This window comes from Somniosus microcephalus, chromosome 19, assembly GCF_052327205.1.
Source record: "Somniosus microcephalus isolate GS21.2 chromosome 19, FLI_Smic_1.0, whole genome shotgun sequence".
Classification (NCBI taxonomy): domain Eukaryota; kingdom Metazoa; phylum Chordata; class Chondrichthyes; order Squaliformes; family Somniosidae; genus Somniosus; species Somniosus microcephalus.
Genome location: NC_141005.1, coordinates 45,437,631 through 45,454,428, shown reverse-complemented (window position 1 = coordinate 45,454,428; position 16,798 = coordinate 45,437,631). Strand labels below are relative to the sequence as shown.

Below are 16,798 nucleotides of genomic sequence, written 5' to 3'. Positions count from 1 at the left end.
ATCTGCAATATATTGTAATAATGAAAATATTCAACTAAACTGAAATGATTGTTTCAGTAGAAATAAGAGATGCAGAATCTGCTCTAACAAATGTGCTGCTGGTGTTAATTTGTTTATGGAAAAGCTGAATTAGCGCTTGATTAAATGAATGTAAATGAAACTTTGATTACTGCTTGTGCTTAAAGTACTTAAACCTCAGGGCCTCAATATCACAGTGGATTAGCAAACTGTCCTTTCTCTTCTAGTACCTGGCTCATAGCACAAAATTAATTTGACAGTTGTTGGCAATTTCCCCGAGACTAGCCATAAGGAAAACTGGCATGAGAAATGGACATGTCACACTGATGCAGTAGAGGTGTTTTTCTGAGACTGGGGTTATAGCAAATGATTGGGGCAGAGTAGAGGGAGGTTTACTCTTGTGACATTGGATCCCAAAAGAGGAGTAGTGTATTTTAACACTTCACCTTGATAAGGACCAAAGCATTAAAATAGAAACAAAATGTGTTTAAGTCTTGTGATATCTTCTAGACTATTGCTATCTAATGTTACTAATTGAAGGTTATTCCAGTGAGTGAGGAGGCACTAGTGAAGATTAATGGTGTCTGGCTGAATTTTACTTCTGAAGCTCTTTGCCTAGATGATAATCATAGAAACATAGAAATTCAAATCATGTTGGCTGTAATCAATCCTAGTGGGAAATGTTTTCTGCTTAGAAACAAAACAGGAACCCCCTCACCCCTATGTTTGATTCTTCCAGGCCATTTCTATGAATTAGAGTGAAGTGTAACAATAACATTTTAATGGCTGGATTTTCCTTCCTTTTACCACCCATTTCTGGGCGGTGCTGGGTTGGTAAAAACAGTAAAATGTAAGAGATTTAGGATAGACAGCAGCAGAAACGTTTTACACGGAGGGGTTTGAGGCTGCTGAATGCATTTCTGGATTTAGTGATTGAAGCAGAGACCATGTCAACATTTAGAATATATTAGATAGGTGATTGGAAGAAAGGGAGATAAAGAGATATGAGAACTGGGTCAGCACATGTTTGTGTGAAGGATAAACATCAATGTAGACTAGTTGGGCCCACGTGGCCTGCTTCTGTATTGTAATATCTATTTAATTAAAGTAAAATGGGTGATATGGCCCACCACCCTACCACTGCAAAAAATAGCCTGCAAAATTTCACTGAGCCAAAACCACCATTCTTCAGTACTGCTCATCTGAGCCCACCCCACCACTTTCAACTGATCTTTGCACCATTTTTCCCAATTAGTGCCCCAAACCTGACCTCTGAGAACGCCAGCACTATAGTAGAGGCAGTATTGGCAGCACAGTCATATCCATGAGTTGGATATTCTTCCTGTGAAGCGTCTTGGGACTTTTCTACTACGTTAAAGTCGCTTTATAAATGCAAAGTTGTTGTTGTTGATATAGCATTGAGCAGGCCATCTTGGTTCTGATATCTGAAGCTTTGTGTAACTTTTCCTGGACAAAAAATGTGAACTCCTTTAATCAGCTGCAGCATTTTAAACACTCAGTGCCACTCAATTTCTCTCCCTCCAGTGGTGGTAAACCAATAGGTAGCTGTTTTACTGCTGCCATCCTGCATAAATAATGAGGGCCAGAGCAGGAAACTTGACCTGGTTAGCAGTAGATTCGCATGGGCAGGCAGACGTCCTGCTCTGCCACTAACCTGGCAGTGGGAGGGGAATTTGGCCCTGTGATTCTCTGTTCTTAACACAACTAATTGTGGAAATGTTGAAAGCTATGACTAGTTACAGCAGGTTGCAGCATTCATTAGGAGCTATGCCATTGTTCTATGTATAGAAATGAGTGGATTCCTACTTATTTCACATCAGTCTATTTAATCCTTTCTCACCAGTTGGCCCCCCCTTAGCCATTGATTGGTATTACTATTAAAATGTGTCCCAATTCTCTACCATCACATCATATAATAAGCTATATGAAAACTTTCAAAACAGCAGCACAGTTTTATAAATATGCATGTGTTACTGCTGCAATGACTGAAAAATTATGCCTCGGATTATTCTTTACTGGTAGATATTAAAGCATGAAATATTAATACTGTTGTATCTCTTTTCCACTCCATGTTTAAGAAATTGTGTAATCTTTTAATTTGCTTTGATGTTAACATGAAGCACAGAATGCGTTAGTGCGTCAACACATTTTGAATGAATGTTGTTGTGCATTTTTTGTATCGTTTGGGTTTATGTAAAACATTTTAGGCCAGTCAGCCTAACCTCGGTGGTGGGCAAATTATTGGAAAAAATTCTGAGGGACAGTATTAATCGTCATTTAGAAAGGCATGGATTAATCAAGGACAGTCAGCCTGGATTTGTTATGGGAAGATCGTGTCTGACTAACTTGATTGAATTTTTTGATGAGGTAACAAGGAGGGTCGATGAAGGTAGTGCATTTGATGTAGTCTACATGGATTTTAGCAAGGCCTTTGACAAGGTCTCACATGGCAGACTGGTCAGAAAAGTAAAAGCCCATGGGATCCAATGAAAAGTAGCAAGTTGGATCCAAAATTGGCTCAGTGGCAGGAAGCAAAGGGTAATGGTCAACAGGTGTTTTTGTGACTGGAAGTCTGTTTCCAGTGGGGTTCCGCAAGGCTCAGTACTAGGTCCCTTGTTTATTGTATATATCGATGATTTAGACTTCAGTATAGGGAGCATGATTAAGAAGGTTGCAGATGACACAAAAATTGGCCGTGTGGTTGATAGTGAGGAAGAAAGCTGTAGACTGCAGGAAGATATCAATGGACTGGTCAGGTGGGCAGAAAACTGGCAAATGGAATTCAATCCGGAGAAGTGTGAGGTAATGCATTTGGGTAGGGCTAACAAGGCAAGGGACTACACAATAAATGGTAGGATACTGAGAAGTGTAGAGGAACAGAGGGACCTTGGAGTGCATGTCCACAAATCCCTGAAGGTAGCAGGACATGTAGATAAGATAGTTAAGAAGGCATACAGGATACTTTCCTTTATTAGTTGAGGCATAGAATATAAGAGCAGGGAGATTATGCTTCAACTGTACAAAGCACTAGTTGGGTCACAGCTAGAGTATTAAGTACAGTTCTGGTCACCACATTACAGGAAAGATGTGATTGCACTAGAGAGGGTATCAGCAGGCAGGGCATTAAATTCGTACTGCCTGCTGGTTTCCATGATTGCTGTGTTCAGCCAGTGCTACCCACACTGTTCATTGGCTGCACACATCAGCAGATGGCCCAATATCGCGAGTGGTTAGTGCTATTTAACGGTAGCCTGTGCCTCTTACAGGGGAATTGCATTGATGCTGCTGGAAGTGGTGTCAGGAAATTAATTGATTTTGAAGTATTTGGTCAAGATGGCTCAACCTGCGAGAGAGCATGCACCAAGGCTTTCTGATAATGCACTGGAGGTCTTGGTGCAAGACATGGAGAGAAGGAGCGACATCCTGCATCCACAGGGGGCAGGAGGCCCTCAAGACAAATGCTAAGGAGGAAGTGGGAAGCAGTAGTGGCGGCGGTCAGTGCCAGGAGTATAGCTCCAAGAACATGGATGCAGTGCAGGAAGAAGTTTAATGATTTAACACGAGTTGTCGAAGTGAGCGAGTTTAATCTTCAAATCACACATTCTACCAACTGCACCAATAGCTTCACTGCTCAATTCTCTACACCCCCATCACCCACCTACCAACAATCTCTATCAGTCAGTACTCAACCTTTCAATTCATATGGTTTACCTCACCCTCACGTACTTAGCACTGTTGCAACCCTCGCATCCATAGTTCACAGCTTGCACACACTGGCATCTATTCAACCACGATAGATACGTCACACAAACATATTGCAGGACACTCACTGACACACTTCCCTTTTCTTGCAGGAGAAGGTGGCACATTACAGGAGGCAACAGGAAAGAACTGGAGGAGGACACGCACACCTGCATGTTTTAACACCAATGGAGGAGACAGTGCTGGTCATCATGGGAAAGGGCATTGGTGAGGCCGTGGCCACTGGCGACGCTGGAGGGATTGATGATGAAGGTGTCTGCATACCTAATCTTCCTTCTCTCATCCCACTTTTCCCTCACCCCACAATCTCTTCTGACTCAAAAGCTGCAGATAGTGTAAGCACACACTTCTTACATTCTCCTCTCTTCTCACCACAACCCAACCCTTGTCCTTTTTTCATTTCAGATACCCAAGAACTGGAACCTTCCCAGTCAGAGGAGGAAGAGGAAGAAGATAGTGAAGGTGAAGAGACACCATCACTCAATCTTAAACTCACAGCCAGTAGCTCAGATACTGACAATGCGTGTACTTTAGAGGCTAGCATAGAGGAGGGATCTGCATGTAGTGAGACACCGGGCACAATTGCACAGGAGCCAGGGCAGGGGATAAGTGCCAACTTGCTGGAGTACGAGGTCGCACACTAGTTCTGCTGCAGTGGAGTCAGAGGAGAACTTCGATGACCCAAGCTACAGAGGAAGGCTGATGGGCATACACAATCAATTGCTTGGTGAACTGAAAAGCCTGCCAGAAAGCCTGCGCACAATGTCAAGAAGCATGGATGAGTCCAGCTCCACTTGCATAGGGCTTTGCACAGAGCTTGGAGCCCATCCTTTCAAATATGGAACAGGTGAGCACCTCCATAAGGACACCTGTGGAACCTACCATGATGCAGCATCTCATGGCCGGTGTCATAGCTTCCACTGCAGCACAAACAGCTTCCATCAGAGGTTTGACTGCATTGGAATCTGAGACTGCTGCCTTGCAAGCTCAGACTGCTGCCATCGTGACTCTGGATACCACTGTTCAAAGGGATTTCCAGGGCATCACACCAGTCCAGCAATCTGTTCTCCAACAGATCACCAGGATTGCTGAGGCACGCCCCAGGAGAGTGGCAGTGGCTCCATGGAACAGGAACCTGCTATCCTCTCGTAGGATGACAGCATTTCTGCTCCCACCTCTGCCAGTCCACTTGAGCCCTTGCTGTTGCCTGTCAGCTAGGCAGCCCAGACTGCTGCAGTCCAGGCCGAGATGGTGCAGTCTTCAGCTGGGCCTTCTAGGCCCAAAGCTGCTTGAGGTCGTCCTCCAAGACCATCTGCAATCTCCTCAATTGAAGGCCAGCAGCCTTCCACTTCCCACGCTGCAGCCGCCACTGGGGAAGCACCTTGTAGGAGCACGAGGAAACGTAAAGGCACACAGAAGACAGGCACTAAGGGAATGCACAAAGGTAATTAGTTTCATTTTGTATGCATTATTTAATGAGTGAATTTATACAATTGGATTTGAACTTGCATATTCCTGGTGGCTTTTATTTCTGTGTTGTCAGAAAGAGGACAATGTGATGATCAGTGATAGAGGAAAGGTAAGGAGTGTGGGACTGTTGGTGAATGGGGAGGTGTAGTGAGGTTACTGTTATTGCTCATGAACAATCTGATCATGTGGAGCCCAGGCAGAAGGGCTGTCAATGTAGCTTCTCTTCCTCCACTTCCTCTTGCACTTCCTCCTCCTCCCTGCACCCCCCTCCTCCCTCTTCTAGCAGCTTGTCCTGCTCCGCGTGGCCTCTCTTCATTCTCCCAGTCATGTTCAATTTCCAGAGGATGCCCTACCAAGCCGCCCATATCTGGAAGCAACTTGTTTCAGCACAAGCTTTTAAACCAATTCCAGCCACACCACTTCCTGTAGACTATTCAAACTTTAGGCAAGTATAGGAAAGCTCCAAAAAAGTGTACAATTGCACCAAAAGCCAGAAGAAATAATCCAGCAACTAACCTGTAATTATTTTATGGTCCCTTTAAATAGTGCTGGTGGGGATCCTTCGTTCCGTTTAATGTTGTGTTCAGCTGTTCCGAGTTTAAGACAGGACATTGGCTGGAGTAGGAAGTTGGAAAATGGTAGTGATGGCTTCAAATCAGCGTTGCACACTCATTCGCGTTATTATCTCGCTGTTCTGCATTCTGCCGGCGGTCCCATTGGAAGTGTCCGCAAGCATCTCAGACTCCATTTGCGAGTTTTATATGGCCGCGTAGCGCCTATAAAATGGGCGCTACACGGCCCAATTTATCTCCCTCTGAATCCTCCATTAACTCATCACAAAAGGCATATACATCATTTGCTTATATGCTGTGAAAATCTCAGACAAGTGAAGAAAATTTGACACATCTGGATCCTGAAGGATTTTTCTGTTACCACAAATTGCCTTATACCATTTTGATTGCCTCCTCTTTTTATCTTGCCTTGATATTTTGTGTTGTTATTTGCTCCACTGCAGGATGGATTTCAAATCTGACCCAGAAATCAGAGACTTCAATACCCACTTCTTTGAATGGAATTATGTTCTGTGCTGAAGTTCCACACTGGCTTACAAATAAAATGAGCATCCTACAATGATACACAGTACATTCTGTGCCAAATATGCTTGACAACACAACTGATTTTAGATATTAATTTTTTAACATTAGCTTATATATATATATATATATATATATATATATTATATATATGTGTATGTATATGCTTGTGTGTTTACGGCTTGTAGAAATAAATGTAGCTATATGGCAAGTTAGCAGTTTAGGTAATATGTTAGTGTGACTGAGATTTCAGCATTATTTCATGGCAGTACTATCGTGTGGTTTTTAAACATTCTCTGATGTTTTAAACAATTTATCTTGGTTGAGTCTCTAAGATAGACAGATAGTCCAAAGCATTTGCATTTATGCTTCAGGTTAGTGGTTCATTATGATTCCATTTCAGATAGATACAAATAGGAAAAATCCTATTAATTTGTCCAGACAGGACTTCAGTTAATGTCAGAAGAGCCAAAGTGCGTCCAATCTAGATCAACAGTGTCCTTGCTTTATTTTTGAATTTTGATCAACATTGGTTAGTGAGACATACCTAAATCATATAGAAAAATATTTTTACTTGGCTGGCTAGTAATTTCATTTTATTGAATCTGGAAAGCAGAAAAGGTAAAATAAGTTGAAAAGTCCTGGGGTACATAATTATTGATACTTTGAACACTATTATTTCATGGATTAATTTGCCATCTGATACACTGAAGGTTGAATCAGCTGTTCAGAAAAGAGACTTTTCTGTTTTCTAAATTGAGATAAATAAGGAATTAGACTTGGATCTAATCTCTCATAAACTTCTTTTGTTCTTCATATATCCATTCAGAAAAGAATGTAGTTGTAGAGTTACCCCAATCAATATAGCTTAACATCGACAGTAACTTATTTATATCCCTATAATATAAGATTGTGTGAAACCGTTTTCTTATTTTTAACATCTGTCCAGGTTGATGATGGCATGATTTTACTCAGGATTCTAAACAGGTACTTATTTGTGTAGTGCCAATATTAAACTACATTATTGATTACACCACTATCTTATTTTTTTGTTTGAACTCTGCCATTTTAGATCCACATAATGTTTTGTGAATGAAATGGATGCAATTCATATTCAAATAAGAATACAGGTTGAGCGTCCAAAATCTGGAGTTCTGGAATCCGGAATGTTACGGGATCCGGAGTCCGGGACAAATGGTGGCAGGGTCGTCCAGAATCCGTAAAATGTTCCGGAATCCGGACACCCTGTCAAACCGTTTCCGCCAGGCTGCAACCACGGCACCACGCCGCCCTGGTGGCCTAGTGTGGGCCATCGGATGCTCTGCAGAACTCGCAGCATCCCTCCCCTTTAACAGAAGGGGAGGGGTGGAGAAACGCATCAATGCTACACGGAGCGGCCCAGGCATTTCCGGACTTGGAACGTGTTTCTGATGTCCGAAGTCCGGAAACGCCCAAGCCCAGGTTGCGATATTTCCGGACTTCGAACATCAGAAACGTGTTCCGAAGTCCAGAAAAACACGAAAACCGGCTCGGCCCCGGTTCCGAGGTTGCCGGATTCAACCTGTATACACAAAATGAATATTATTAATGATTGCTTACCTACTAAAATCAGCAAGGATAATTTTAGGATGTGAACTGAGTGCCATTCTGAAAGCTTCTGGGGAAATGATTAGAATGTGCAAGATTGGGTAGGTACCGTTCACAATATATAAATCTGACTGTGAATGTTCAGATATTTAAACCACAGAGTACATTGGAACAAGAATGAAACAAGTAACATACGCTGTGGGAAGCAGTGAAATATATAATTGATTTCACAAGTCAGTGGTCTGCATTCTCTTAATGCATGAATACACTAAACTGAGCATTCCACTGTTCCCTTCTAATAGTCTGCTTATATGAAAAGTAAGAGCATAATTATGTTTAAAAAATAATTCATTAAAAAAAAGTAAATGATTTTATTTGTAAATTATTACAAGAACAGAGAGTATTTTAATACTCCCCATCGTGTCATTTAAGCTCCAATTGTGACTAAAATTGTGATCTTGTGAATCCCTTCAAAGGGATAAGAATTGAATCCCTTGGCCATTTATCCAAATACTGTTCGTAATATTTATCACTGTCTGCTTTCCTGTCACAGGCATGCAATGTATTTTTCCTTGACAGTATGAAATCCTTCTGTTGTCATCGCCTCCCTTCTATTTGCACAGGTCCTGCTGAGCTACTCACCTCCTTCAACAGAGAAGAATGGGTGGATGAGTTGTGTCCACTAGTTTGCACAGCCAGATAATACCTTTCCATTCAATTCTTACCCCCACCCCTTCATCTGTAGGGAGGCTGCTGTCTTCTATTCACCTCCTCACAACATTGAGGCCAAGATTGGGAATTCAGTGGAGCGGGAAATTAATCCTGCATCCCTCTCTCTCTAACACTCTGTGCTGGTGTTCAAAATATAACATTATCTTGTGATGTGAAAACAGTGTAAGAATTGCACAGCATGTGGAAAAAGCACAAATAGGTTAATCTTTTGTGTGAGACCCTTTAGATTTTAGATTTTCGGCAGTTACAGACTTTTTATTTCTACGATTTTATGATGATTCAGTATCTCTGATTTCACAGCAGTTTCCTGATGATATAAGAAACCAGCTTTACCTACCTTCAGTGTTTTAACTTTCAACAGATTGCTGTATGTTAAATTGTCTAAATTTAAAAACTAGATTATGCCATTTTTTTCCTGCAGTACAAACAGGATACATAGTGAAAAGTGCTGAAATACCAAGATTTCTCTGCTCACAAGAAATAGTGCTTCCAAGTTTTGAAATATTTCTCAGTCTACGCGCTGTGTACACACCCGTTGGGACATCGGAAATGCCGGTTTCAGGCATGCCAAGCGCACGTGCTGAAAACCGGCATTTCCGATCTGTCAAGAATGCTCTTGACAGATCGGATGCCTGCCCTGGAGAAGGGCCTCTGCGGAGGGGGGGGGGGGGGGGAAAGAGTTCCGCTTTCTGGAGAACCTCCGCCCGCAGAAAACCCTTAGAAATCTTACGCCTGGTAAAAGCAGACGTAAGGCCTGCTTTTACCAGCATATGATTTGAATAAAGGTTAAAAAAAAAAAAAAAAATTCACTCATTTATCATTTAAAAATACTTTAAAAAAGGTACGTTTATTTTTAGCCCCGTAAAAAACTTTAATTATTTTTTTCAAAAAATCAAATTTTTGTTTAAAATATTTAATTTATTGTAATTTCAACTAATTTTAAAAATGTGATTTAAAAAAAATTATTTAATGTTTCACAGTGTTTTTGGGGTGATCTCCATTCATATATTTGACAGGTCTATCTGTCAAGTGTATGACGGGAGATTCCCTTCTTTGATTGGCTCCCCATGGCCCACGTGATCCCAGGGACGCTTGCGAACCGCATGTGCCTCTGGGATACGTGGGCCCTGCACATTTCGAGTTGGAGAGGCCCAGGAGCGGAAGTGTCCGGACCTCGGGAGCCCTCGGGTAAGTCTGTAGATTTTTTCCAGATCGGAGGCCTCCGCACGCATGAAGCCTCCGATTGGAAAATACGGCCCATTATATCACCTATATCATTACTATCAAGCTATTATATACAATTAACCAAAAAGGGTCAGTTTTCGCTAATATACTCCACAGTAGTTTTGACACCAGAGGTTACTGTTTCTAAGGTCGACCAATATTTTATAAGATAGTCAGTTATAAAACATCTTGAAACTGTTCACTGAGACTTCAGGATGTTAGTATGAGAGGAGCTCAGCATAACTCCATGACTGCAAATCCTGAGGCTCTTTTTCAAGTTGTTAGATTATACTGTTGATACAATATGTGATTGTTTGCTTTTGTTTCTGTTTCATCATCACCTAGCTGTTACATATTGCATTCTTTTGCTTGCAGCTGTTACTGTAAATGTTACTGTAGAATTGCTACTTTACAAAGGTACCTTATCATTGGATACTGATTTCTTCTCCTCTCCAACATTTTTACAGAGTTGAATACATGGAGAAGAGTAAACATCTCCAGGAACAACTGAATGAACTGAAGACCGAGATTGAAGCACTAAAGCTAAAAGAGCGGGAAACACCTCTGGATGTCATACATAATGAGAACATGGAAACGGGCAACAACAAGTACAATACTCTGAAAAAGGTCTAATGAAATATGTTAGTCTTATACAAACATTGCACCACAGAGCTAGACCACTGAAGGCACAATTTAATTTCTTTGCCAGTGTATATCCTTTACAGTATATCCTTTCTAAGATTGCAGTACACCATACAATGGCATTGTACCGTGAACGAGTTAAAATAGCATTGTCCGCATCCATAAATAATCCTTTTGAAAACTCAGAATGAGGCTTCAATAGTACCCAAAATAATCATTTAAACACTGCTGATTTGAAGATTTACAAACAAAATTAGTAGAAAGGTTTCTGATGTGCCCTGAATATTGAATGTGAACAGAGGGGCATCTTCTAATTGTGTTGACATGTTGCTATCACCACGGAGAAGAAGGTTAGCAAAGCAGATTTCTGTCCGACTGGCTACTTGGCTGATATTCTCTGCAGTCACAAAGTTGTCTTCATTCACATTATTCACAGTACAAACTAAAATGTTGATGTCCGCTGCATTTTGATGCTGAAATGCTGCCAAAATCCTCAGAGATTTAACTTCCATACTTTAAATTACTAGTAGATATGATTTATTTTGTCAGAAGAATTTAAATATTCGGTATTGATACACGTACCAAATAATATAAGGATTAGGAGATCCTGAATTTTAAATAAACGTTCCTTCCCAAATCGGTTCTCAAACACTTTAATTGCTATTGTTAAAGCCTCAAACACAATTCTGCCATGTTAATTTTACTGTAGAAATGGTAAAGATGTTCACACATGAACTTTGTCAAATACACAATCTTCAGAACACCAATGTGGGAGGACCAGGCTACGTCACATTAAGCTTGATGAGTTGGTGATGCAGGAATCATTAAGAACACTAATCAGCCTTGTATCACAAAGAGAAAGTGCTTACAAGCAGTGAATTAATTATGAATTATCAATAAGCTATGCTGAATATATATTTATTTTATGTAAATTATTTATATTCAGATCTTTACAGAGATTAGTCAGTGAAAAGTAACCTGTAATTATTTTAGTGTATTTTCCATGAAGCCAAGCATGAATGGTCCTATGAATGTTTACTAATTGTATTGTACTATTGTAAAGGGTAGTCAGTGGTTATAATTTGCTATAGCTTAATTCACTTTATTTTTTAATTACTGGTTCTGCTACAAGTCCAAGGCAGAAGACCTATCTGCAGTTGAAGTTGGATTTCAGATATTTTCAAGTATATAGAAGGTCAGAAATAGGGATGTTCGCTGATGACTGCACAGTGTTCAGCGCCATTCACAACTCCTCAGATAATGAAGCAGTCCATGCCCGCATGCAACAGGACCTGGACGACGTTCAGGCTTGGGCTGATAAGTGGCAGGTAACATTTGCGCCACAGAAGTGCCAGGCAATGACTATCTCCAACAAGCGAGCATCCAACCACCTCCCCTTGACATTCAACGGCATTACCATCGCCGAATCCCCCACCATCAACATCCTGGGGGACACCATTGACCAGAAACTTAACTGGACCAACCACATAAATACTGTGATAACAAGAGCAGGTCAGAGGCTGGGTATTCTGTGGCGAGTGACTCACCTCCTGACTCCCCAAAGCCTTTCCACCATCTACAAGGCACAAGTAAGGAGTGTGATGGAATACTCTCCACTTGCCTGGATGAGTGCAGCTTCAACAACACTCAAGAAGCTCGACACCATCCAGGACAAAGCAGCCCATTTGATTGGCACCCCATCCACCACCTTAAACATTCACTCCCTCCACCACCGGCGTACTGTGGCTGCAGTGTGTACCATCTACAAGATGCACTGCAGCAACTCGCCAAGGTTTCTTCGGCAGCATCTCCCAAACCCGCGATCCCTTCCACCTAGAAGGATAAGGGCAGCAGGTGCATGGGAACACCACCACCTCCAAGTTCCCCTCCAAGTCACACACCATCCTGACTTAAAAGTATATCGCTGATCCTTCATCGTCGCTGGGTCAAAATCCTGGAACTCCCTACCTAACAGCACTGTGGGAGTACCTTCACCACACGGACTGCAGCGGTTCAAGAAGGCGGCTCACCACCACCTTCTCAAGGGCAACAAGGGATGGGCAATAAAGGCTGGCATTGCCAGCGACGCCCTGATCCCATAAGCGTATAAAAAAATACATAACTAGAAGATAGTGGTCTAAAACCTTCATTAACAGCAACCTGTCCAAAAATATTAATTTGGAACAGAGAAAAGGCCTTTGAACCCATCATTGCTAGCCTTATTTACTGTATCTCATTGCTCATGCTGACTCTTTCTTTCATATTTGCAAACAACATTAATTCTGTACTCTCACTAACTTGTATATACCTAACTTTGACGTTACTCCAGTGTTGTCTTACCACATGTCCAAATGTAAGACTATCTTACATAGTCAACTCACTGATCGAGGTGCTTGTGCATTAATTTGCTGGTTAATAATATTGTAAATTTAGACCAATGGCTGCTGCTGATAATTTGATGCTACTAGAATATTTTTATTATTATTCAGAAACCTAAGTGAAGGGCCAAGGCCCTTAGTACAAGACATCACCAAGGGTGGAAAAAAGTAGGAGACAATTCGAGGTAAATCAAGAAGCAGGGGTTAAGTGAGTGACAGTACAATATAATAGAATGCAAACATTGCTATTACAGACAACACATTTATTTTATATTTGCTAAAGGAATAGTATTTTTCTTCAGCATACAACTTTTTCAAAGCTATTACAGACCTAGCGATGATAACCAACAGGGTAATTTTACAAAATCACGCTCCCCACAGAGAGCTTTCCCTGCCAGGAGTGCATATCGGGAACTTGGGCACGTAATCCCCAGAGTTTTCTGTTTATTAAAATTAATTGATGGAAAATTAGGGGCACACATATTCCCAATATATCCCAATAACCCCCCCGAGATATCTGTGCTCCTCTAATTTTGCCCTCTTGAGCACCCCTGATTATAATCACTCAACCATTGGTGGCCGTGCCTTCTGTTGCCTAGGACCTGAGCTCTGGAATTCCCTGCCTAAACCTGTCCGCCTCGCTACCTCTCTTTCCTCCTTTAAGACGCTCCTTAAAACCTACCTCTTTGACCAAGCTTTTGGTTGACCAAGTCACCTGCCCTAATTTATCCTTATGTGGATTGGTGTCAAACTTTCTGTCTTATAATACTCCTGTGCAGCACCTTGGGACGTTTTACTACATTAAAGGTGCTATATAAATACAGGTTGTTGTTGTTATATGTGCTCTCAGCAGTTTAGGCTCTGTGCTGGAACCCTGATTTTGTAAATATCAGCATAACAATGAGTCCTTTCAGATTTGGCCGAACAAAAAGGCAGTGAAAATGCATTCAACAAAGCTAAGCCTGTAATATCTCTTGCCATGAATCTTTTAAATCCTGTATATCTGCTCTGCTGCTTGTCAGACTGCTTGTCCAACATACAGTTCTGGATGAGCAAAAATTTTCTCCAATTAAATATTGGGACGACCGAAGCCCCGCGACAAACTCCGTTCCCTAGCCACTGACTCCATCCCTCTCCCTAACATCTGTCTGAGGCTGAACCACACTTTTCGCAACCTTGTTGTCATATTTGACTCTGAAATGAGCTTCTGACCACGTATCCGCAGCATAACAAAGACTGCCTACTTCCACCTCCGTAACATCGCCTGTCTCTGCCCTTGCCTCAGCTCATCTGCTGCTGAAACCCATATCCATGCCTTTGTTACCTCTAGACTTGACTATTCCAATGCACTCCTGATTGACCTCCCACATTCCACCCTACGTAAACTTGAGGTCATCCAAAACTCGGCTGCCTGTGTCCTAACTTGCACCAAGTCCTGTTTGCCCATCACCCCTGTGCTCACTGATCTACATTGGCTCCTGGTTAAGCAGCGCCTCGATTTCAAAATTCTCATCGTTGTTTTCAAATCCCTCTGTGGCCTTGCCCCTTCCTATCTCTGCAATCTCCTTCAGCCCCAGAATGCCCCGAGATATCTGCGCTCCTCTAATTCTGCCCTCTTGAGCATCCCTGATTATAATCGCTCAACCATTGGTGGCCGTGCCTTCTGTTGCTTGGCCCTAAGCTCTGGAATTCCCTGCCTAAACTGCTCTGCCTCGCTACCTCTCTTTCCTCCTTTAAGACGCTCCTTAAAACCTACCTCTTTGACCAAGCTTTTGGTCACCTGCCCTAATTTATCTTTATGTGGATCGGTGTCAAATTTTTGTCTTAAAATACTCCTGTGCAGCGCCTTGGGACGTTTTACTATGTTAAAGGTGCTATATAAATACTAGTTGTTGTTGTTGCTGCAATTAATTTTGGAGAATTTGTTTAGTAAATGTCTGCTCTATAATCAGTACTGAGCTGAAATATTGATTCAGAGTAAAATGACCTTTCAGAGGAGTGTAGGATTAGAGTTGTATGCCTGGCACAGTAAATTTTTTATAGCTCCAATGTTGACCTGAGCTGCTTTTTTTCCCCCCAAGATCATACCAATTGCGTATTGCTGTGTCATCTGCAAACCTCCTCCCATGTCCAACAAAATAGCAGAAATTAAAGGGTAGTAAGCAGTGATAAGTCATTGGTTGATTTAGATAAATAGATAATGAAGTGGATGACTTTAACAAGGTGAAACAGCGCTTTACTTGTACTTCTTGCAATTTAGTATACTATATTCGCTACTCACGATGTGATCTCCTCTATATTGGGGAGACCAAACGCAGAGTTAAAACTCCACAGCACACGAAGAAACCCTGAACAAAAAGCAGGACAAATCCAATTCGGCCACTTACCGCCCCATCAGTCTACTCTCAATCATCAGCAAAGTGATGGAAGGTGTCATCGACAGTGCTATCAAGCGGTACTTACTCACCTATAATCTGCTCACTGATGCCCAGTTTGGCTTCCGCCAAGACCACTCTGCTTCCGACCTCATTACAGCCTTGATCCAAACATGGACAAAGGAGCTGAATTCCAGAGTTGAGGTGAGAGTGACTGCCCTTGACATCAAGGCAGCATTTGACAGAGTGTGGCATGAAGCAGCCCCAGTAAAACTGAAGTCAATGGGAATTGTGGGGAAAACTCTCCACTGGCTGGAATCATACCTAACACAAAGGAAGATGGTGTGGTAGTTGCAGGTCAATCATCACAGCCCCAGGACATCGCTGCAGGAGTTCCTCAGGGCAGTGTCCTCGGCCCAACCATCTTCAGCTGCTTCATCAATGACCTTCCCTTCAGCATAAGGTCAGAAATGGGGATGTTTGCTGATGACTGCACAGTGTTCAGTGCCATTCACAACTCCTCAGATAATGAAGCAGTCCATTCCCGCATGCAACAAGACCTGGACGACATTCAGGCTTGGGCTGATAAGTGGCAGATAACATTCGCACCACAGAAGTGCCAGGCAATGACTATCTCCAACAAGCGAGAGTCTAACCACCTCCCTTTGACATTCAATGGCATTACCATCGCCGAATCCCCCACCATCAACATCCTAGGGGGTCACCATTGACCAGAAACTTAACTGGACCAGCCACGTAAATACTGTGGCAACAAGAGCAGGTCAGAGGCTAGCTATTCTGCGGCGAGTGTCTCATCTCCTGACTCCCCAAAGCCTTTCCACCATCTACAAGGCACAAGTAAGGAGTGTGATGGAATACTCTCCACTTGCCTGGATGAGTGCAGCTCCAACAATACTCAAGGAGCTCGACACCATCCAGTACAAAGCAGTCCACTTGATTGGCACCCCATCTACCACCTTAAACATTCACTCCCTCCACCACTGGCGTACGGTGGCTGCAGTGTGTACCATCTACAAGATGCACTGCAGCAACTTGCCAAGGTTTCTTCGGCAGCACCTCCCAAACCCGCGACCTCTTCCACCTAGAAGGACAAGGGCAGCAGGCGCATGGGAACACCACCACCTCCAAGTTCCCCTCCAAGTCACACACCATCCTGACTTAGAAGTATATCGCTGATCCTTCATTGTCGCTGGGTCAAAATGCTGGAACTCCCTACCTAACAGCACTGTGGGAGTACCTTCACCACACGGAATGTAGCGGTTCAAGAAGGCGGCTCACCACCACCTTCTCAAGGGCAATTAGGGATGGGCAATAAATGCTGGCTTTGCCAGTGACGCTCACATCCCATAAACAAATTTTTTAAAAAGGGCCCTTATAGTGCACAATCCAACACAAAGGACTTTGGAAAATAAATGATATGTTCACCTGTCAAAACCATACAAATAGTATACTGTACTAGTATGAAGATAAAGAT

The 16,798-nt window shown here is 42.4% G+C and overlaps 1 protein-coding gene across 6 annotated transcripts in view; it reads left to right on the top strand.

The window, feature by feature from the left end:
* nf2a (NF2, moesin-ezrin-radixin like (MERLIN) tumor suppressor a) overlaps positions 1-16,798 on the top strand; it is a 173,244-nt gene that overhangs the window by 136,406 nt on the left and 20,040 nt on the right. For 5 of the 6 annotated variants that reach the window (XM_085961732.1, XM_085961730.1, XM_085961731.1 and 2 more), the window contains one exon: positions 10,376-10,535. The exons of the other annotated variant lie outside the window; for it this stretch is intronic. In XM_085961732.1, coding sequence (XP_085817858.1) covers positions 10,376-10,535 — 160 coding nt within the window. The remainder of the gene's footprint in view (positions 1-10,375; positions 10,536-16,798) is intronic. 6 annotated transcript variants of the gene reach the window in all.